General features: G+C 40.2%; 1 protein-coding gene and 1 long non-coding RNA gene across 2 annotated transcripts in view; one reads left to right on the top strand and one right to left on the bottom strand.

The window, feature by feature from the left end:
- The window catches only part of GALNT18 (polypeptide N-acetylgalactosaminyltransferase 18), a 366080-nt gene that overhangs the window by 281091 nt on the left and 61546 nt on the right, over positions 1-23443 (top strand). The window contains exons 7-8 of the mRNA XM_020789957.3: positions 19204-19389; positions 21542-21679. Of these exons, the coding sequence (XP_020645616.1) occupies positions 19204-19389; positions 21542-21679 (324 nt within the window). The remainder of the gene's footprint in view (positions 1-19203; positions 19390-21541; positions 21680-23443) is intronic.
- Positions 1-23443, bottom strand: part of LOC144586140 (uncharacterized) — a 42700-nt gene that overhangs the window by 9307 nt on the left and 9950 nt on the right. Inside the window, exon 2 of the long non-coding RNA XR_013540885.1 lies at positions 1-23443. This exon is cut by the window's left edge and continues 9307 nt beyond it. This is a non-coding gene — a long non-coding RNA (uncharacterized LOC144586140).

Here is a 23443-nt window from a genome sequence, read left to right as displayed (position 1 = left end):
CAAATTTTGTGTGATGCAGAGGACTGCAGAGGAAACAGGTGGGTGGTCTCCTGTGCCATTTGTACATCTATAAATAAAAGGCTAAGAAGACACTAGTTTACCTAAAGTTTGCACTTGCTCTTTCATATGCACATTTAGAATCTGTTTTAATTTAACTAAATATACAAGATTTCTCAGCATAATGAGAAATATGTGATCTGGTTGCCTGTGATTGTTCAGTCTACTCTGTGTATAATAACTGGATGGACTTCTGCAAGACCTTTACTCTTCCTATGGTTCTCTCTACCTTTCAGTCTGACTTAGATCCAGCAGCCCTTCAAATTAAAGGGCTGTTTTCTATGACAGTGGTTTCCACCTTTGGGTAATCCAGATTTTCTTGCACTGCAATTCCCCAAAACCTTCACCACCAGCTCTGTTGGTCAGGGTCTCTGGTAGTTGCAGTTCAAAAACACCCAAGGTTGGGTGTTTTTGACATATAACACATGAGAATATAAGAAAAGCTGAGCAAGATCCTATTTAGCTCAGGAGTCTCTGTTCACCCAGTCCCCAAGGTATTAGAAGCCCACAATGAGTATGTTAATGCAACTGCACTCTCCTACTGATGTTCCACACAAACTTGTACATAGAGCCATGCTGCTCTGATACTGGGGTTAGCATATAACATTATGACTGATAACTATTGGTAGGCTTAACCTTCCATGATAGTTGTTTAATCCCCTGTTAAAGCTAAGGTGATGGTCACCACTACATTTTCTGATATCAGATTCTGTAATGTAACTGTGGTCTGTATGAAGGGAATTTTTCAGCTTTGAAGTCATGTTGATTCTTTCTTCAGAATGACTTATCAATTTATACAAATGCATGAGCAGGTGATACCATTATTAGTCTATTAAAATGTTGAACAAATAGCAAGCTTTTGTGGGTCAACTCTACTTTCTTAGAGCTGTGGTTGAAATTTGGCATACCTACGAGGCAGGAGAAACCAACTGAAGCCAGATTAATCGTGTTATCTGTTGAGTGTAAGGGGATATTTTCTTTGTTTTACAGTGCTGCTTGGCTTGATGTCAAGAGTCCATATCGTCTTACAGGTGGTGCCATGGCCGACCGTTGACGGTTTAACAACCATTTAACAGTTCAGAAAGCCTTGGGAACAGGCTGTGCAGTCCTTAAAATTACACAAATGCAAAAGCAAGCAATACCCTTATTAGAATGTGCGCGTGGACACAAATGAAACAGCAAGCTTTCGTAGGTCAACTCTACTTCCTCAGGCCATATGCCAATATTTTGTCCATACTGCAGAGAAATTATAAATAAGAGTCCCAGAAATTCATGGCAGATGGTTACGACAGGTCTGCTTCTTTAGAGGCTAATTCAAACACTGACTGCAAAAGGCCTTGGGGGGGCATCATTTCAAGACTCACTCTTGGTCATATTTGGCTGGATTTTTCCACCCAGCTCTTCAAACAAAGGAATGCCAAAGGATATGCATATACCCCAGTGTTAGTCACTGTGAATGGGGGTGTGGTGATGAGACTTGGACTATTCTCTCATTTAAAAAAAATCTGTGAATTTTCCAAAATGCGAAAATCACAGAAAAACTATTGCAATGATGGCCAGTGGGGAAGAAAATCTTGAAATGCATTTTTCTCATTTACTGTACAAGAAGGAAGTAAGCATACATTCATACCTCCAGTTCTGGAGGGACAGATTAAGATTTTGCTGACACATTAATATTTCTGTTAGGTGATCACTGACTTCATGTCTGAATTTATCAGCTCTCAGATGGATAGCATCTGAACTTGAGTTTTTGTTTGTTTTTAGTTTGTCAGAGAATCTGGAATTTCATCTCTTGTCATCGGTATTTGTCTGCCCTGATTCCTTAGACTGCTTTCTCAAAAATATCAGTGTCGTTGAATGGGTGTTTCCTGCAGTGAATACAGTTAAAAACAAGCAAAAAACAGTGCTTTAAAAAAAAATACCATAGTTGTGATCCATCTGCCTCCTTTGCAGTTTCTTACCTCTGGCATGTTTAAGTAATTATTATTGGTTCTGCTATTATTAGCAGTATGTTCCCCAAATCCCACCTCCTTGTTTGTTTACCTTATTGTCACCTTGCATTTTCTTTGTGCAAGTTTGCATTTCTGCTTGTTCTCGTTGGGTAAGACTTCCAGTTTCTACAGTAAGCATTCTCTTCTGTAGTAATAATGGTGCTTGTTTATCATGCTGGTGAACTCTTGGATTTTGTCCTTCTTTCATGACCTGTAAACATTCTATTTGAACCTCTATTATTGCAGACCACCTTTGACACTCTAGTCTAGCTGTTTCTTTTTTCCTTTTCCTTTTTTAACCAGCTCCTTCATTTTTTGAAATCAAATGTGCCTGTTGTAGAATTCCTCGGCCGTCCTCTGCTTACACGTAAATTTAATTTGATAGCACAACAACCAGCATTTCCAGTCAATTCAGTAACACTCACATCTCTAGGTCTGGGTGCAAAGCTGTAATTACCCATTTCAGTAGCCAGGGCTTCTGTCCTACCAGTTAAGCCTGGGTCATATGTGTTTAATATATGGGGAGAAGATACAGAGAAATGGGGAGGAATGCCTGATTCTGAGTACGCATTGGCCATTTTGGTTCTGTACAGAAACTGTTTCATATTTCTTTCCACCCAGAAAGCAGCAATTGAAGGCAGTGTATGTCTTTGTGACAGGTGGGTTTGCATCTTTCCAGCGGTAAATGCTAGTGGGAAGAATGTCACTCTTCCTATAGCAGATCTTTGCACCCTCTAAATGTTGGTGTCCTGAGTCAAAGGCCCAGTCGCCCCACCCCAGCTACAGCTCTATCTGTGTGGTGTGATTTAGAATTAAAATAAGGGTCACCTCTGGTCTCTTTGGAGTGTTGTCATTCAGCTGTCAAAAAGTGTTGCCTGCTTAATGGAAAAGCTAGCCATCCTGTATCTAGAGTTCCTTGTCCCTACATCCCCCCCCCCTCCCAAGATGGACTGGGCTTTCACAGATGGAATTTCACAGTGGCCTATGTCTGATTCATCATTTGGAACACGCTCCCCCCTGAGATTCGTCTGGGCCCCTCGCTGGGCATTTTCAAAAACCAACTCAAGACCTGGTTATATAGACAGGCCTTCCCTCCAGACTCTACGTAATTCTCCTTCTTTCTTTATCTATTCTGTTTTTGTGTTAATGTCGGGAACCGTTATTTTATATTGATTATTGTGACGTAGCAGGCCACTCTGATGTCACCCCCAACTCAGGCCTCTCAGGATGCCCACCACACCACTTCACACTCTCTGCCACCAATTATAATGACCATTTAAGAAGGACAAAGGTTTCCTTCAAAACAAAACAGGTTTATTGAAATAACAAAATAAAATATGCAAATCACAAGTAGCTAATCACGATGTCAATCACTGTTTCTTATGTAATCAATCACAGACTTTCTCTCACTGAATACTTAGGCACACAGGCCTCTAAACAAGCTCTTTCTCTCTCACACTCCAGATCTGATCTCTTCCACTTCACACCCCTTTTCTTCCAACTCGTCCCCCTCCAGCTCCACCTTCCGTCATCCCATTGGCTGATGATCCACTGCCCAGCTGTGACGGACAGGTGGGGTCAGGGCTGCCTGTTACAATTGTTTTTAATTACGTGTTTGTGAGCCGCCCAGAGTAGACTATGTCTAAATGGGCGGCATATAGGTTCAATAAATAAATAAATAAACTGCAAATACTTTAATCCAAAATGCTTATTTTTACAACCAACTCCTCTTTGAAGTTTTATTGATACCATGTTTCCCCGAAAATAAGACAGGGTCTTACATAATTTTTTGCTCCAAAAAACACATTAGGGCTTATTTTCATGGGATGTTTTATTTTACAGTCATGCCATCTTCTTCTGGTTGCTGCACAATGCTGTACAATGGCAGAGGGCGGAGTTTCACTTAACTAGGGCTTATTTTTTGGGTAGGGCTTATATAACGAGCATCCTGAAAAATCATACTAGGGCTTATTTTCAGGTTAGGTCTTATTTTCGTGGAAACAGGGTAGTTTAATATCTACTAAACAAACCCTATAATATTTTCTCTCTAATTCCTTCCCGTTTTGATTTTAATCTTATTTATGTTTTTCTCTCTCTAAAAAAAAAATAAATGTAACTGGATTATCAAAATGGGATTGTTTAAACATTTTGTCTGATATGACATTCCTTTTTCATGGAAGGAAAAGTCTAAATAAAAGCTCTTGCAATGTTTTCAGTATGTTGAAATAAAAATCATAGTCCATGACCCTGGTCTAAATTAAAGCTATGCTCTAATCTAGCATAGATCTTGTTTTTCTAATGGGCTATATATACAGTAATTGTTTATTCCACTGGAATAGACCCATGAAGCAATCAGTCATATATAAAAGTTGATTTACTGAGTCCCATTAGTTTAGCAAGTCCGCTTTAGTTGGGATTAACATTTGAACTGGGCCTCGTATGCTTTCTTCTGTATAATTGTTATGTGGTGAGACTGACATGGGAAAAATCTGTTTGGATGTAGCTGAAGTGATACAGTAAGCTCTCAATGCGAGTGGAGTAATTGCAAAAGTACTTCATATCCAAAATGGTATGGCCACTACTGATAGAAGTGGTTGGAGATGCAATTTCAAAATTATTGTCATTCTGTTGTAGAAAAAGTGCTATTTTGAAAAGGGAGTAGAAATTATTCCCCTCCATATCATCATGCCCCCAATTGCATCTCAGTTTGAGCAAAGTTGCTCATCTTTGCTGGTTCTATTTGTTTGTGTCAAACCTCCAGTGGCATAATTGTCTCTTCTTCTCCTTTTACCATGAACGCCTCAGCAGGCTTCCTGCAACTGCAGCACATATAATTACATATCCAGACAGCAGTGGCACTTCAGCTATGAATCATCTTTATGATCTCTCTTTTTCAGAGGCAACGAACAGTATTCTTTTAAAAGTGGAACTTGGAAAAGTTACTTTTTGGAGCACAATTCCCAGAATCTGCCAGTGGCCCTGCTGACAGAGTCTGCGTATGTTGGGCTCTCTTTGAAAGCTGCACAAGGAACAAAATGTAGTGGATACCACACCAGTTTGAATCACAGTAAAGAACAGACAATCCTCCATTTGGGGGCAGTTTACATTGCCTTCTCTGCTCCCTTGAAATCAAACTGAGGTTTTTGCTACTTTGTAGAAGGAAATGTCTCCTTCAGAGATTCAAGCCCCCCAAAAACAAGAGTCTAGAATCCATTGAGCTGAAGAGTTTATTTTAACAAGAATTGATTAAAGACACCTTATATAACTAAATGGGATTTAAAACAACAACAACAACAACAACAACAACAACAACAACAACAACAACAACACACACACACACACACACACACACACACACACACACACACACACACACACACTTTAGCCACACAGTAATTGCAGCAAAATATTGGTGAGACTTTTCTCTAGATCCAGATAGGCAGCAGGTGAGGCTCCAGGTATTTTTATATCAACCCTTGCCACAAAGGCAATACTATAGTGAGGGATGATGGATGCAATTTAATAATTTCTGGAGGGCCGTGTATTACCCACTTCGGCTATAGCTGTTCTAGCCAATCCAAGCAAGCACGTGTGTTCTCAAATGTTTGGAACTCAAAGAAGTTCCAAAAGGGCTAAGTAGGTCTCCAGTAATGTCAGTATTCAAGTTGCTATTGCTTGTCTTTTATTATGTTATGTCATTGATCTTTAGGTTATTATGTCTAAGCGAACCAGTCACCATTGTTGTTTTTATTAAGGCATTTTAAAGCAGAGGAAAAAAAGATGAAGGAGACCTGAGGGGAAGGAAAAAGATAAACAAATAGAGCAAAGCCAAGTGGATCCTCCATTATAGATCTGGTGCAGATCCAGGATTTGATCCTGCATCCGAACACACTGAAGACTCCTCGTTTTAAGCCAGTGCTTACCATATTCAGTTCACTGTCCTACTGAGGCAATCCATAGCTGCAGACTACTTTCATTGACATTGGCATTCGTAAGGTGCCATGCCTGACTTCATATGTGTTTGTGATGATCCTTTAAAATAAATAAAAGAAGCAAGTAAGCAAGCAAGCAGAGCCAAGAGACACACTTTGCTCCAACATTTCAAACAAATAATATGTGTATCTCTGTTTGGGCCTTAAGGAGCATTCTGTATACTCTCCTTTATACTGGAATTTCTTTGATGTAGGGCGTTCCTGTGGTTTATTAGTAAAGCTGGCAGCACCTCCAATACAGAGGTGTTTCTGTCACTAACAGAAGATTGGTGACATAACAGTCTACTGTGGGCACCAAGGAGGGCAAATATCAGCCGTGTCAAGAATGAGCAGTAGCAGTCATTTCTTTCCCTCTTGTGACATGAACCTGGCAAAATAATGACTTAAAATATCAATTATTGTGCAATGCCATGCAATAAGATGGATATAATGAAAAACAACTGAGTGAAGCCCTGTGCCTTTAGTGACCCTTGAAGCGTGTTATCAGCTAGTAACAAAGCCCTTGGCAGAGTTTACAACAATTATGAAACAGCAACGTCCCTGGCCCACATCATACATAGTTTAACAATGTGTTGTAGGAGCTTTATGGTTCATGAAGCTAAGTGCAAAATTAATCCCCACAGAAGAAACACAATGTTAAAAGCACATAATGAAGCAATTAATGAAAAGGAGAAATGAGGGGAGGACACAGGAAAAGTAAGATGGAGGTCAGTGTTTCCACATACTCTTTTTTTGATCACAGAAGCTTTCCTTAGGCCCATACAGTAATTAATTATGAAGCTACCCTACCCCACAAACACACCTTTTGGCCTTCCTGATGCTTAGAAACAGTTTTTACTTGTGCTGCTTTCCATGTGCACATGTGCATATATTTGTAGCATTTATAAGAAGAAACAGAATATGTATTTGTGAAGGCTTTCATGGCTAGGATCTAATGGTTGTTGTGAGTTTTTTGGGCTCTTTGGCCGTGTTCTGAAGGTTGTTCTTCCTAACATTTTGCCAGTCTCTGTGGCCAACATCTTCAGAGGACAGCACTCTGTGCTCTGGTGAGCACAGAATATGGTTGTTATAGGTTTTTGAGCTCTTTGGCTGTGTTCTGAAGGTTCTTCTTGCTAATGTTAAGAAGAAAAACCTTTGGAACATGGCCAAACAGCCCAAAAACCCTACAACAACCATCGGATCCCGGCCGTGAAAGCCTTCGAGAATACAAGAAACTGAATAGTTGTATTAAAACAATGATGGTGAAACTATGGCACGCGTGCCACAGCTGGCACGCAGAGCCCTCTGTGTGGGTACATGAGCCATAAGTTGCCATCAAGAAATACCTATCCTCCTATCCCAGATTTTGGCACTTCCCTCTACTGGTGCAGTGATCCAGCCGAGGGGTGCAACTGACCATTACTGGTCTAGCCCCATGGGGGACTGGAGGACTGGTAAGTATTTCTCTGTTAATACTGCCCTTAGGGGGAAAAACACAAGCATTTAACCCTTGCAGTGCAAGGGCAGCTGTTTTTTTTTCTAAACTAAAACCTCAGTATTCAGGTTTAATTGCAGTGTTGGCACTTTGAAATAAATACGTTGATTTTGTGTTGCAGTTTGGACACTCGGGCTCAAAAAGGTTTGCCATCACTGTATTAAAAGGTAAATTTGATTTCGAGATAGTGCTCTTCATGCACTCGGTCAAAATTTGGGTGAAAATGAGTCAGAGAATTGCAGGGGAAAATCTGTCCCTCTTGATGTGATGTTACTAATGGTGCTCTATGTCTTAAATCCTGGACTATACAGGGTTGCCCTTTCAAAGTGTTCTGAAATTATAGCTCATCCAGCATTTAGCAGTCATACTGTAGACCAACCCCAGTTACAGAGAGCATGTCTTTTCACAGCTTCCCTGGTTACCAGTTTGTTGCCTGGCAGAAGTTAAACTTCGGGTTCTCAATATCATCTATTAAGTACAGCAGAGCAAGGCTGCTTGGAAAAAAAGTGCCTGCCTTTAAGATATGCAGATACGTAATACCATATTGCTGACAGAAAGCAGCCATAATTTGAAAGAACTTTTGAAGAAGATTAAAGAATTAAATAGAACAGTAGGATTAAATTAAATGTTAAGATAAAAATTGTGTATACAGAAGAATTATATTGCTTTGATGTTGACAATGAAGAAATAAAAATTATTAAAGATTACCTATATCTTTGTTCAATCATCAATTCAAATGGAGACTGCAGCCAAGAAAACAGAATAAGACTGAAGTAAGACTGAAAAGATTCTTAGGAGTAAGGATGGACAACTGGACACCAAGGCCGTCCATACTATGTCTTTCCCAATTGCAATGTATAGATGTGAAAAAGGCTGACAGGATGAAAAGTGATTTGTTCAAAATGTGCTGGAGAGGAGAACTTTCCAGATATGATGTAGTGCTCAAAAAATAAATAAGTGAATTCTGGATCTAACAAGAGATACCCAGTGCAGTTTAGTGATGGACTAGGACTCTGGAGAACAGAGTTTGAATCCCCACTTGGCCATGGAAGCCCACTGGGGCAGTGGAACTTATAAAACCACTCCTTAAATATCTCACTTACTTTGAAAGTCCTATTGGGGTTGCTATAAGTTGATTCCAACTTGACACCAGATATCAACAGCAGATCAAACAAGTCTAAACTCTTGGTAGAAACAAAAATGACTGAATTGTGGCTATCACAATTTGGACGTACTATGAGAAGATAAAGCTGCCTAGAAAAGAAATTTATGCTGAGAAAAGGTGATGGCAGCAGGAAAAGAAGACTGAATATGGGATGGATTGATTTAGTGGCCTTTAATTTGTAGTATTTGAGCAGGACTTTTCAGAAGTCAGTAATTCCTATGGTCATACATAGCAGCAATAACAATAGTAACATCTGCCTTGTTGCATGGACTTTGAAAACTAGAAACATTGGAAGAACAATGTTGACATTGTTACGATTGATCAGCCAATCCTGTGTTCTGTTTGCTACACAAATAGAAAATACACTATTTATGTGTGAAGATTTTTGCCCAGAATATGAAAACTTCAACAAAGATAAGCACTTGCCTTGCTCTTGCATTGGAAGTGAGAAATCTCGAGTGGGTGAACAAATTCTGAACATGTCGCAATGTAAAAAAAGAACTCTTCTCAGGAAAAACAGGGAAATTAGTATGGTATCATCAAATCCCCATTTATCAGCTCAGAACAGAAATAATATTTGAATCAAGGTCCTCCTGATTGATTTCTACAGTGGTGCCTCACTAGACAATGATAATCCGTTCCACTGAAATCGCTGTTTAGCTAAATCATCGTCTAACAAAGAGCATTTCCCCATTGGAATGCATTGAAACCTGTTTAATGCGTTCCAATGGGGAAGAATCGTCATTGTCTAGCGAGGATCGGCCATAGGAAAGCCGCTTTGCAAACCGCTGATCAGCTGTTTAAATAGCTGTCTTGCGAAGCTTAGGTCCTGGAAAAAAAAACTGTTTGCGAGCGCGGAGGGAGCTGTCAAAATCATCGTCTAGCGACAATCGGTTTGCGAAGCAGGGACCAAACATGGTTCAGTGAAATTCCCCCACAGGAATCACTGTTTTGCGAATCGCTATAGCGATTGCAAAAAGCCAATGTCTAGCGAAAAAACTGTCATGCGGGGTAACTGTCTAGCGAGGCACCACTGTATTTTATGAGCCACCATTGCATACTACACAGAATTGAGCCAAAATCTGCATTTCCTCCTTCTGCCCAAAATCTAACATAGAAATCTTGGATATGTATTTTTAATTTCTTCATTTTTTGGTATTAGGAATAAGCAAAGGACAATGTACATGGAAGGCCTTCATGTGTACTTCTACTTTTTTTCAATATGACTTTAGGCCAATATTTGTAGAACATTAATAACATTAATCCTTATAAATAATTGGATTTGGTTTTAACTCAGCTATGCAGCTAGCTTGTTCCTTCAGCCCTTGTCGTGACAGCTCCTGCTTAGCATTTAAGATTTTAAATGAATTCATGCTTTTTGAAGCAGTGTAATTAATAAGTCTTCAGAAACAGAACAAAGACTGACAGTGTTTAGACAAGAAAGAGAAGACGAACAGGTTTGATTAATTGACGTTTACTGAGAAACTGCATAATTGCTGTTTACAAACCATACTAGGATGTGTGTTAAAGCAGGCTCTGTGTGTTTGTCCATGCATGGGTACATGCATGCGCACACACACACATGCATGTATGTGTTTTAAACAGTTGCAATCTTCATTTTTATGTCGAAGTACAGAATTAATAATGTAATCAAAAGCATTCTGAAGGAGAATCTTAAATGGTTCCTGTTTCCAGTTTAAGTTCAGTTCCGTGAAACTGATTTGTTGTTGTTTAGTCGTTAAATCGTGTCCGACTCTTCGTGACCCCATGGACCAGAGCATGCTAGGCCCTCCTATCTTCCACTGCCTCCCAGATTTGGGTCAAATTCATGCTGGTAGTCATGTTGATGACACTGTCCAACCATCTCGTCCTCTGTCTTCCCCTTCTCCTCTTACCTCCACACTTTCCCAACATCAGGGTCTTCTAGGAGTTTTCTCTTCTTATGAGAATGAAACTGATAGGGAAATGAAAATATATTGGTCTAAATGCAGTGTTGCACTGGAGCTCATTTCTCCCTCTGCCCCACTGCATCTTTTCCTGTAGTTCTCTAGGGTTTCCCAGCCCTCCAGAACAGGTTTTTGATACCTTTAGTATGAGCTGTCTTAACCCTTACTTGAGTGATCCTTCCATTCGCACTGATCAGTGTTTTTCCACCCGTGACAATCCGGACAGGTCTTTGGATTACTGGTTTACCCAGTTTACTTGTGAGTAAAGAGGCAGGAGCAGCAGATCAGGACAGAGGTGGTAGAGCAAATTTGTGGCAGGGGTGCCAGTGGTACTTGCACAAGACAAAATGTTGGGGTGAAAGTTGGAGGGATTGAAGGCACATAACCTCCCTTTTCCCATCTTTCTTCTCTGCTGGGGCTGTGCTGCCTAGTGCAGGGTGGAGGCCACAAAGTCAGAATCTCTCTCCTGCTGTGAGGCACCAGTGAGGAAGTGGGAGTGGCTGCACTGGTGAGCTCTAAAAGTCTAAGCAGACAACCCAAAGATAGGCACTTTATTCTTCAAGTGTGTGTGTGTTTCGTCAAGAAAAGCTGGTCTCCAATCCAGCTGGCTTTCCCAGTGTTTTCTTTTATTTACTTTCCATATATTCCTTCCCCCACAAGCAACCAAAAAGTCAAAAATGATGGGGCAGAAGAGGGAGCAATACTGTCATCTGTCAATGATTTTGGGGATTGGGGCCAACATAGTGCCCTTCTCCACCTTTTCCTGCTGCTGTCATTCAGTGTTTGTGGTGACTTTCCTTTTTGTTGTTATTATAGTAAGTGACATAATGAAACAACAACACATCTACCTAGCATGGTACACATACGGTAATATCACCAATCTATCTTGTTTATTTAGAATAGTGCTGCATCAATAGGATTTTCCAACAGTACATCACAGGGTTATAACCGCAGATAACACCACCCACAGTTCTGTTTTAGTGTGGACTGACCATCCACACAGGCTACAGGGCAAGCTAATTAAGAGTGCTCTCAATCATGCAAAACAAACAAACTATAGCCTACTGCTGTGTCAAAAAGAAATGGGACACCTCTAAAGGGGGGGGCGGGATAGATCACTCTAAGTGAAGCAAACAAATCTGTGGATTGAAGCTTATTTTAACTTCATTAAAATAAGCAGGCAATCTTTTACCTCTGAAGAAGGGAACTCTGCTTGTAACAACAAAGGGGCCCATGAGTTCAGACATACTGGTCAGAATCAAAGCTTCTTCGTAGTGGTCTCTGTGAATGCACACAAATTGGTTTATCCTGCTCCTGCGCAGGAAGTTCGGAAGATTCTAGAGCTTAGAAAAAAGAAAACAGTTTAGTCCCCCCCCCAAGGGTATAGACTCCGCCTCCTCAACCTTCCTTTCAGTTTCTCTTTTTCCATCGTTCCAGGAGGACATTTGGAATAGTAGAGTGACATTAAGGAAAGTTATAGCCCTTTGGGCTTTCTTTTCTCGAAATTTTATTGATTTACTTGATTCTGTTTTATTTTTCTTCTATCTGGTGCGTTAGAACTCGACAGATAATTTAATTTTTCCCGTTCTATCGCCCTTCCCGCCTTCCCCCCCCCAGCAATGTATTCCCCATCTATTTTCTTTTTTTGCCTTTTGGGTTTTTTTCTTTTATGGCCCCTCAGGGCTTCAAACAGTGCTCTGTTTGTTCACAAAAAACACCTTTAACAGACAGGCATGACCAGTGTTTATTTTGCCTGGGAGAATTCCACCGTGCCCAGCCGTGCACCGTGTGCAGGAGCCTCTCAAAACAGGCTATTAAGCCCTGGCTCCAGTGACTTCGTTCTTTTCTTTACAAAAAGACACTATGTGTCTTTTTGTCAAGTGAGCCTTAGAAAGCTTGGCTAACAACAAGGCCAGTGGAGGTGATGGCATTCCAGTTGAACTATTTAAAATCTTAAAAGATGACTCTGTTAAGGTGCTACATTCAATATGCCAGCAAGTTTGGAAAACTCAACAGTGGCCAGAGGACTGGAAAAGATCAGTCTACATCCCAAAGAATGCTCCAACTACTGTACAATTGCACTCATTTCACACGCTAGCAAGGTTATGCTCAGAATCCTCGAAGGCAGGCTTCAGCAGTATGTGGACCGTGAACTCCCAGAAGTACAAGCTGGATTCTGAAGGGGCAGAGGAACTAGAGACCAAATTGCAAACATGTGCTGGATTATAGAGAAAGCCAGAGAGTTCCAGAAAAAAAAACATCTACTTCTGCTTCATTGACTATGCAAAGGCCTTTGACTGTGTGGACCACAGCAAACTATGGCAAGTCCTTAAAGAAATGGGAGTGCCTCACCACCTTATCTATCTCCTGAGAAACCTATACGTGGGACAGGAAGCAACAGTTAGAACTGGATATGGAACAACTGATTGGTTCAACTGGTCCCGTCACCTCCTGGGAAATAGAAGGGGAAGATATGGAGGCAGTGACAGATTTTACTTTCTTGGGCTCCATGATCACTGCAGATGGAGACAGCAGCCACGAAATTAAAAGACGCCTGCTTCTTGGGAGGAAAGCTATGACAAACCTTGACAGCATCCTAAAAAGCAGAGACATCACCTTGCCAACAAAAGTCTGCATAGTCAAAGCTATGGTTTTCCCTGTAGTGATGTATGGAAGTGAGAGCTGGACCATAAAGAAAACTGACTGCCAAAGAATTGATGTTTATGAATTGTGGTGCTGAAGGAGGCTCTTGAGAGTCCCCTGGACTGCAAGGAGAACAGAGCGATCAATTCTAAAGGATATCAACCCTGAGTGCTCACAGATCCTGAAGCTGAGGCTCCAATACTTTGGCCATCTCATGAGAAGAGAAGACTCCATAGAAAAGACCCTGATGTTGGGAAAGTGTGAAGGCAGAGGAGAAGGGGACGACAGAGAATGAGATGGTTGGACAGTGTCATCGAAGCTACCAGAATGAATTTGACACAACTCCGTGAGGCAGTGGAAGATAGGAGGGCCTGGCGTGCTCTGGTCCATGGGGTCACAAAGAGTCGGACACAACTAAATGACTAAACAATGAACGACTGTCCTCCCTACATCAACTCCACGCAAGGAGACTCCTAAATCCGCTCCCAGCCCGGTCGAGCAACCTTCACTTACCTCGGCTCCTTTGCAGGCTAAGCCCAAGGACTCGGTTAAGCCGCCTAATCCAGCTGCTACCAAGGCTCCGCCATGGTCTGCTTGTCCTGCTAAAAAGAAAAGAGATAAAGAAAAGATTAAGAAGCCAAAGAAAACATCCATAGCTGCCCCTTTACCTCTCCCTGCAGCTCTCATACAATTGGAGGATTCTTCGAGAGAGGGTGTCGGGCTTTCAGACATGGAGGAACAGGCTATTCCTCCAGCCCAAACATCTCAAGATATCATGAGTATGTCACCAAGCTCAGGCCGTTTGGGGGCTGTCGAACCTTCCAGCCCAGCCATTGCCCCTCTTAGCCCTCGATCCCATACTAAGAGATCTGCTACCACACCACTCTCCTTCTCTTGCTTCTGAGTCGTTCCAGGACAATGACTCCTCAGTCTCCACTGACTCTGATATTGCTGATGAAGGCACCGCGGGAACCTCCTCCCAAGTACCTGTGGAGGATTTTACATCCTATGCTGAGCTCATACTTCAGCGACTTACAAGGGACCCATTTGAGTCCCTTGTGTCAACTGATCCCAGATTACTTACCCTTAAGATTCATTCCTTGTTGCTGTTATGTCAGCACGATGTGCTAGTGAACTGGCAGCCTTAAGGTCTGACTACCCTTATCTCCAATTTTAGCCAGATACGGTAAAACTGTTTGTAGGTATTCCATTTTTACCCAAAGTTGTCTCCCAGTTCCATCTAGCCCAACCTTTGGTTCTTCCATCCTTCTTCCCATCTCTATCTACTCCTCAAGAAAAAAATCCTACATACTCTGGATGTCAGAAGGGCTCTCGCCTTCTATGTAGCCTGCATGCAACCCTTCAGACATTTGACTTTTTGTCAGCGACCAACTTTCTGCTAAAGTCTCCAATTTACCTCGCAAAGGATATCCAAATGGGTCGCTTCTACCATTCTCCTAGCTTACCAGCTTGCTCAACTTGCAGTGCCACAAACTATTTGCCCTCATTCTACCAGGGCGGTGGTGACATCTACAGCGTTTCTTCAAGGTGTTCCTCTACCAGATGTCTGCACCTCTGTCACATGATCACAGCCATCCACCTTCATCAATCATTACAGATTGGACATTCAGCAGAATTCTGATGCTGCTTTTGCATGTGCTATATTATCATCTACCTTGGTGTGACATCCTCCTCTGGATAAGATAGCTTGTTAGTCACCCAGAGCATGATTCATAGAGGCTACAAAGAAGATTGTAATTGCAGTTCTTTGAGTGGACCTCTATGATTCACACATCCCAAACCCGACCTCCCCACTGTCATGCCCTGCTTGTTTTTTATGCGGTGATTGACGTAACTGAAGGGAGAGTCTTGGTGCCAGGGTACATATACCAGGGGGAGGGGTTTACACTAATGTGGTTTTTGCAGAAGCTCTAGAATGTTCCAACAAGGCTCCACACATGTGCAGATTACCCAGAGTGTGAACCACAGAGGTCCACTCAATTACAGGTAGGTAACCTGTCATTATATAAGTCCAACAGATCTATAAGAAGAATAAGAGAAAATAACAATTTACATTCATATTCTTCATACTGTATTATCATTTGTGGTTGCATGAACTTGTAGTGTGTCCAGTGGGAAACAGGAGAAAGTCGAGTTTGCCATACCAGAGATATCTGTACATCCCTAATTAAGTTCTTAATAGTTGCTAGCTTCATTCCTTTGAAACAGGCAAAATTGTGACACATTGGTAGAAAATCATGTTGTTATATACTATACTGTGGAACACAGCAGCTGTAATTCATGGCTGTAGAATTCTGCTGCATATGGAAAAGCACTCCAGATGCTTTTCCAGTGACTGATATCGCATATACCTGAACAACTTGCTTACAATTAAATTGCTCAGAAGTCCTATGTATTTCCACATCTTTTTCTTTTAAGCATTATTTAAGATAGGATGCCTGGTAGGGTAAATACTCCTGGGTTTATATTAACTTCACTTTTACTGGGCTGAATGAATGGGTAGAATCATCACATGGCAGTGCATTTCATACAGCAACTTGAGAAACTCATTAATAATTCAATCTGAACAATATCTAATGCTACTTGTTTGTGTGTGTGTGTGTGTGTGTGTGTGTGTGTGTGTATAAACAAGCAGCATTAGATATTTTAAGATTTGTACGATTTCCCGTCATTTTTAGGATTAAGCAATTCTATATTTCTCATATGTGTGTGTACACACACACACCTGTATATCTATATATACACATATACATACATATATATATATAATATATACATAAGAAATACAGTGGAATTGCTTAATCCTACAAATGAAGGGAAAATATAGAAAGTGAGTTAATGATGGGTACTCTCTTAAAAGTAGACTGTCCAGCAAGCATCATACAAATATGGTTCAAAGTATCATTAATGCTGGGGGAGGGAGGATTTCCACCATTCCATTTCTTTTGGGTTTGTTCCATTCCTTGGATTTGTTCTAAAGACTTTGGGGGATGGAATGGCTGAAAATCAGTGCGCTTTGGGATATTTCTCAATAATGGGAACAAAATTTTATTTTACTGTTAACTAAATCAAAATATTAAGCATAAACAGGAAATATAAGGACAACTTGGCATTACAAACAGTAACATAAATAAGTTAAACTGTTTTAAGTGCATTACTTGCTCCCTTTTTCCAAGATATTTGTTCTTCCCTTTGGTAATGTGAGATTTATTCTAAAGTTCTGACTTTGAGGTAGAGTCCTGCCTTGCATTTTCTCCTTCCATAGGTTGGCTCCCATATTTCCAATAGCCACATTTGCTTCCTTCTGATATGCTATTTCTCCTTACCTCTGACACATAGGCTTCCCAGGCAACACATTCTTAGCAGTTGATCTCACGAGCATTATAGCCTCAAATGGCCCCCAAATTGCATTTTTATACAGAGGCCTAATACTATTAAAGCACTCTAGACGTTCTCCTTGACAGTCCCATAAACCAGTCCAGGGTCAAGAATACCAAGAATGCAAAGTCAATGTCCATAAATCAACTCACAGAAGGAAGTCCAGTGTCAAAGTCCAGAGTCCGATACACAGCGTAGTCCAGAGTCAGAGTTCAAAGTCCAATAACAGCGTAGTTCAAGGGCAGAGTCCAGGGTCAGGAATACGATACAAGAAACGTGGATGCAAACCAAGGTTTTGACTCCTTGCTTCCACAGAATTTCTGGCTTCCTTGAGCTGCTGGAAAGCTTTCTATCCTGTTAATACTCAGGACTAGATGCACGTAGGTTTCTGTGGACAGCCTTTGAGCGATCCTCTGATCTTCTGGTCCTAAGTCTTTCCCGAAGCCTGCCCCGAAGCCTGTCTGCTGATTGGTCTAGAGCAGTAGTTCCCAGCCTTAGGTCCACAGATGTTCTTGGACAACAACTCCCAGAAATCCTGGCCAGCACAGCTAGTGGTGAAGGCTTCTGGGAGTTGCAGTCCAAGAACATCTGGGGACCGAAGGTTATGAACTGCTGCTCAAGAGCTTTGATGTCCTTGAGACTGAAATGTGCCCTACTCCTCGTTTGCAGATTTCAAGGGGGAAAGGAGCAATTGTCATCTTGTGAGCACGAATAGCAAAGCTCTGTCTTGTCTTCCAGCATATGCCAGATGCAATTAGGCAACTGTCCAAAAACAGGCCTTGTAAACATCCTGAATCCATGCCACATTCTGCTGCTGTCAGATGCTGCCAAATGCCTAAATGAGTGTTCAGGCCAAGTAGCTTAAATGTATAAAATAGATCTTTGAGCAAAATGGTTTCCTGGTATAGTGCAGTAACAAGGGATAAAAAAGCCTGGAGGTCTTCACGCTCATTCTCAGAACACAATGTTCAGTCAGCCTATCTCTTCTCATTAAAGTGGGAAATCACACTGAATTATTTTCAAGGATTGTGAGATACAAGCCATTGCGGTCTCTCCTTGCCTTATCAGAGCACCTGTTGTGTAGGTTTTTTAAATTTCCTCTCAGATTTTTCTTAAGTATTTGCAAATAGCAGAACTTTAAAGGTAGGCATAGGGAAAGTTCAACAAATATTCCTAAAATGAATGGTCCAAGCATGTAAAATAAAAGGTTTTTATTTCTTTGTCAATACTAAATGAGTCAATATTCTTAGTTCATAATTTATAAGAAGTATATTCCTATATTCTACAGTAATTTTAAAAATATTAAGCAAATTTGGGTCAAAGTTGTATTTATTATTATTCCCCTTGTTCCAGGACAGTGGATGTGAGGGAATGAATGAATGAATGAATGAAGTTTCCCAGCAGTTCACTGCAAGACCTCAAAATAAAAATTGTAGGAAACTATTAACTGCAGTTACTGACTCTGTTTGTCCAGCTTGAGTACATATGGTTTCCAATTCATAATTTTGGCATCTAGTCTGTTCAACGAATAGCCAAGAAATTGAGAGTTCATCCGGTTTGTTGTTTCACTTTTATTTTTTGCTGTTTTAGTAGTTGTTGCTGATGGTGTTATTATATGTAATACCACCTGCATGTCTACTGAGACATAACACTCCATTGATTTTGGTGATGTGTGCATTCAGATAAGTATGTGTTTAATTTTGTGTATGTGTTTACTTTTGATTTTTATGGCTACTATGTTTATGTTTTTAAATTGCTGTTTATGTTATAATGTTGTAAACCACCCAGAGTGGCCTTGGCAGCCAGATGGGCGTAATAAAGTCAAGTAAATAAATAATAAATATGTATAGGAGTGCAGCTTTACTCTATGATTCTAGCATTTAAGTCTACTCAAGATATAGGAATCAGCTCAGTTAGCTCAGAAGAGAAAGAGCAAATTGTTATGATGGGTAAGAGATTTTTTTTTTGCCAGTATGTACCTGTTCTATCACTTTTGTGCATCATGTTCTCAAAGTTCCATTTATCAAAGTTTCCTTCTGTGTATACACAATATATTCTGATTTGTTGTTGCAGAAAAAATCAGATTCTGACATGGGGTTCTAAACGTCATAGAGTTGAATATATGCTGTTGCTTCTTTCACAAGAAAGGCATTGGCTACAATTCTAAGTACATTTACTCAAGTGTGAAGTTTATTAGCACAACTCAACCTTTCTTTATGTGGACATACATGAGCTTAGATTGAAGAGTTGAAACAAGCTATACTTATATTTAGATACTATGAAGAGAAAATGTTTGGAAATAGGCCTGGTTTTCCCAATGAGAAGCAAGGTTCAGATTTATATTTATAACAAAGCTGAAATGCTTTAGTGTGGGATTAATAAAATAAATCTAATGTGTTTTTCACACATCAGATTCCAGCAGCTTATACACCTATAGGAATTTCCTTGTACATTTAGAAAACTTACAATATAATTAAAATCATGAAATGTCAGCTACAATGGAATTACCTAAATTGGGCTGTTTATTTGTTTCTAGGTATGGCAGTGTGGTGGTAGCGTTGAAGTTCTGCCTTGCTCTAGGATTGCTCATATCGAACGAGCTCATAAGCCGTATACAGAAGACCTAACTACTCATGTCCGAAGAAATGCACTAAGAGTGGCCGAGGTCTGGATGGATGAATTTAAAAGCCATGTTTACATGGCATGGAATATTCCCCAAGAGGTGGGTTACAAACAAGTGTCAGTATGACCCTTAGTTCAAAGGCCTCACCAAATTCACAAGCTGTTCAGTCTTATTCTTTTCAGTATAAGCAAACATTGAGTATGGTGAGCAAATGCATTATTTTAAAAAAAAACTAACCATGTTAGAAATGTCAGCAAGACCTTCCCTTTGTCTGTGTTTTCAAAACCAACAAATAAAAAACATGGATGATATGCCGGAGTGGATACTATAGTGTAGCCTTTCAAAATGTTGCAGGAGATACTTATGTACATCTGTAAACCGTACGTCAGGTAGGTTTAGCAGCAGCACCCTAATTATCCTTGTCCTCATCTTCTTTTTTGCTTCCTGATAATGTGACATATGCTGAAGATAACCAACAGGGGATGACCACTGCAATCACAAACCCTAGTTTTTAGGTTCTAGAGAACCATAAGGAAGCTGTGGCACTCTAGAATGATGTTGTTGGATTGCAACTTTGGCAGTCCTAGCCACCAGTGATGGGAGATCATGGTCTAGGACACTTCTCTTTCTCCCCATGCTAAGTATAAAATGAAGTTTTTAGTCTAGGAATGTAGTTTCTGCTGTTTCTAAATTGAAACTTTTATTTCCATCTAAATAGGGCATTGCTTGTTTTTCTTCCACATCGTGTTAATTATGGGATGGCTAAAGGAAGTAAATACCCTGTTTCCCCGAAAACAAGACCTAACCTGAAAATAAGCCCTAGTATGATTTTTCAGGATGCTCGTTATATAAGCCCTACCGCCAAAATAAGCCCTAGTTAAGTGAAACCCTGCCCTCCACCATTGTGCAGCAACCGGAAGAAGATGACATGACTTTATTTGAATAAACACAGATGGCTGTAAATGAAAAAAATAAAACATCCCCTGAAAATAAGCCCTAATGCATTTTTTGAGCAAAAATTTATATAAGACCATTTTATTTTGGGGGAAGCACGGTATTCTAGTAGGAGACATAAAATCTAACTTTCAGGACTTTTAATTGCATTTAGCAAATTGTACTGATATTACGTACAGTAATTAATTTATGGGACAGTAATTAGAAAAACAGCCATGCTGTACTTTTTCATTTTATAAATTAAAATATAGGCTACACAAAACAGGCACTATACATTGGGCTCCATTCAACATAGACTTAACATTCATGTGCCTTCCCATTCCTTAGTATCTGTGTCGCAGACAGTGGTAGTACCATCAACACAGAGCATATGTGGAAGCATTCATTCAGCAATTTGCTACAACCCACCAAGAGCTTAAAAAGCAAAATAAATATTTTCCTTTTCTTGTAAGGTTATAAAGAGTGCAGGTACTTATTATCTGAACAAGGCTTTCCTATCTACCAGTGGATAATATTTTTTTAATGTAAAGTTTATTTATTCTGTATTTTTTGTGCAAGGATATAATCTATAGTAGAAATGTCTCATTTTGCTTCCTATCAAATACTGGTCCCAAATTTGCATTTAGATGCCTCTCTAGAAATCTCCACTGCACAGCTATAATGAGATAAATTATTGATCCCCACTTACAGGCTCTTTATGGAGCTCATGTATCTTGAACTCCACACAGCTGTGTTATACTAGCCAAGACTTAACTTGGTGTAATAAAAGTGTAATAAAAAGGAAAGGAGGGGGAGCTTTCCATTTGACAAAAGTGCTCACTGGAATCTTTATATCAACATTAACACAAAACTTGGCAAACAGTTGAAAAAAGGTTGGGCAGAATTTCTGTTCTTTGTAGTAAAATGAGAAATCCAAAGATTATAATCTGCTGCCAAGTGAAATTTGGGCCAGACTTTTGCCAATGGAAAGGTGATTTCCAGGGCTGCTTGGCCTTTAGTACAAACTGTACTGTGTGTTATTGCAGTGGAACTTAATTCAAAATCCAGTGAAGCCAGCAGGATGTTTTCACAAAGGACTCTGGGTCAGGTTCCCAAAGGTCAGCAGCTTTTGTCCTTACATATGCACAAAGTACTTTCAGTTTTGAACAGTTGTCAAATGTATGAAGTTAGATGTATACAATGCATAAACAACTATGTATTGCTGTTTTTCACTGAACTGTACGAAGCAGTAGGTAAATGATTGTGTAAGTGGGAACAATCTAATGTCTCTGGCACATTTTCTGCTCCATTTTCACAGGATTCTGGAATTGACATTGGTGATATTTCTGAGAGAAAAGCATTGAGAAAAAAGTTGCAGTGCAAGACTTTTAGATGGTACCTTGTCAGTGTATATCCAGAAATGAGAATGTATTCAGATACAGTTGCCTATGGTGTGGTAAGAGTCTCATTTTACTTACTTTGATTGTTCATAAGGAGATACAGCAGTGGGAAATAGTTTTCTGCAGATCAGAGTAGTCTTCATCATAATGGATTTGGAACAAACTGTGAATCATTTATTAACTTACCAGTTGGACGTTATTTGGCATAGGCTGGTGGTGCTAGTCCACCTCATGCCATACACATTGTGTCACTTCCCTTTATGCACTTTGAGTTCTTTCAAAATTTAATTTTCAGTCTTCTACTGCAAACTGAACTGAAATAATATGATTTGATAAGCAAGTTTCAGACTGTGCTTTTGAGCCGGATGCAGGGGTGTCTTTCTGCCAATGGAACGGAGACTATTGATGCATTAAATCCCCCATATGCTCGCAGTGCACCATCAGTACACACACATACATCTGTTCAGTAGGTTGAGATATCCTTCAGAATAGGTCTGGGCTGTTGTGCATTACGTCTGCAGGGGAATAGGAAGGGAAACCAAACTGCCATTATGAGAGCAGAAATATAATCAAGTAAGACAATTCAGTCTTCTGACAGTTATATTTTAGCTGTACAGTTATCTGAGGACCTTTAAAAGCTTGTCCCTTTGTAGGAGGCATCCTAGCAATTAACCTGTAGTGTGTGACAATATCCAGATCTAATTTCTCTCGGAAAAGATGCAAGTGGCACATCAAATGTGACTATATAATTGTGCTCCTGACCACATTGAATACAGTGGTGCCTCACAAGACGAGCGCCCCGTTGAACGACAAAATCGCATTACGACGAAGCTTTTGCGATCGCAAAAGTGATCACAAAACGATGCTTCCTATGGGGGAATTTTGCTTTGCGATGATCGGTTCCCTGCTTCAGGAACCGATTCTCGCAAAATGACAATTTTCGGCCAGCTGATCGGTGGTTTCAAAATGGCCGCTGGGTTTAAAAAATGGCTCCCCGCTCTTTTCTGGGATGGATTCCTCGCTGCACGGGCAGCGAAAATGGCCACGCTATGGAGGATCTTTGCTGGACGGTGGGTTTCAAGCCCATAGGAACGCACTAATCAGTTTTTAATGCGTTTCTATGGGCTTTTAAATTTTGCTTTACGATGTTTTCGTTTTCCACGATTTTGCTGGAATGAATTAACATCGTAATGCGAGGCACCACTGTATATGACAGTCCAGAAGCACAGCTGGATGCATGAACATCCAAAGTTTCTGAAGCTGATTTTTAAGGGGAGTGCATCCTCATCCAGAACAGGCTATACATCTAATACTGTACATTTAAAACCATCTAGGTTTCAAAAAAAGATGTAGACCACCAACCAAGTATTTATTTATTTAATTAATTCTACCCTTCCTTCCTTCCTTCCTTCCTGGAGAGGGTCTTGGAGTGGCTTACAAAAGTATTGAAAAATACTAAAACAATTCAAAATATAAATTCATATTATTAAACATACAAGACAGGATATAAAATTCTGTTAAAAACAGTTAAAACTCATGTTTTAGAAGGATAAAAGAATGTCTTTCCCCTTCAAATCCCCTCCTTAGCAGCAGTTTATATATTAAAAGCCTGCTTGAAGAAGAACGTCTTTGCCTGCAGGCAGAATAACAGACATAATGTAACTCCATTACTAGATAATGAATAAGTAAAACATCACTGCATTCAGATTTAAGGACCATTGTATCCCACAGAGGACATTTTCTTACAGAATTCACCAAATGCTCCATTCATGTTTCACCACTTCTTCACACAATCAACAAAGAATAGATGTAGTACACCC

Source organism: Pogona vitticeps, chromosome 1 (genome assembly GCF_051106095.1).
Source record: "Pogona vitticeps strain Pit_001003342236 chromosome 1, PviZW2.1, whole genome shotgun sequence".
Taxonomy (NCBI): Eukaryota; Metazoa; Chordata; class Lepidosauria; order Squamata; family Agamidae; genus Pogona; species Pogona vitticeps.
The sequence above is the reverse complement of the archived record's forward strand: the minus strand, read 5'-3'. Positions and strand labels throughout refer to the sequence as shown.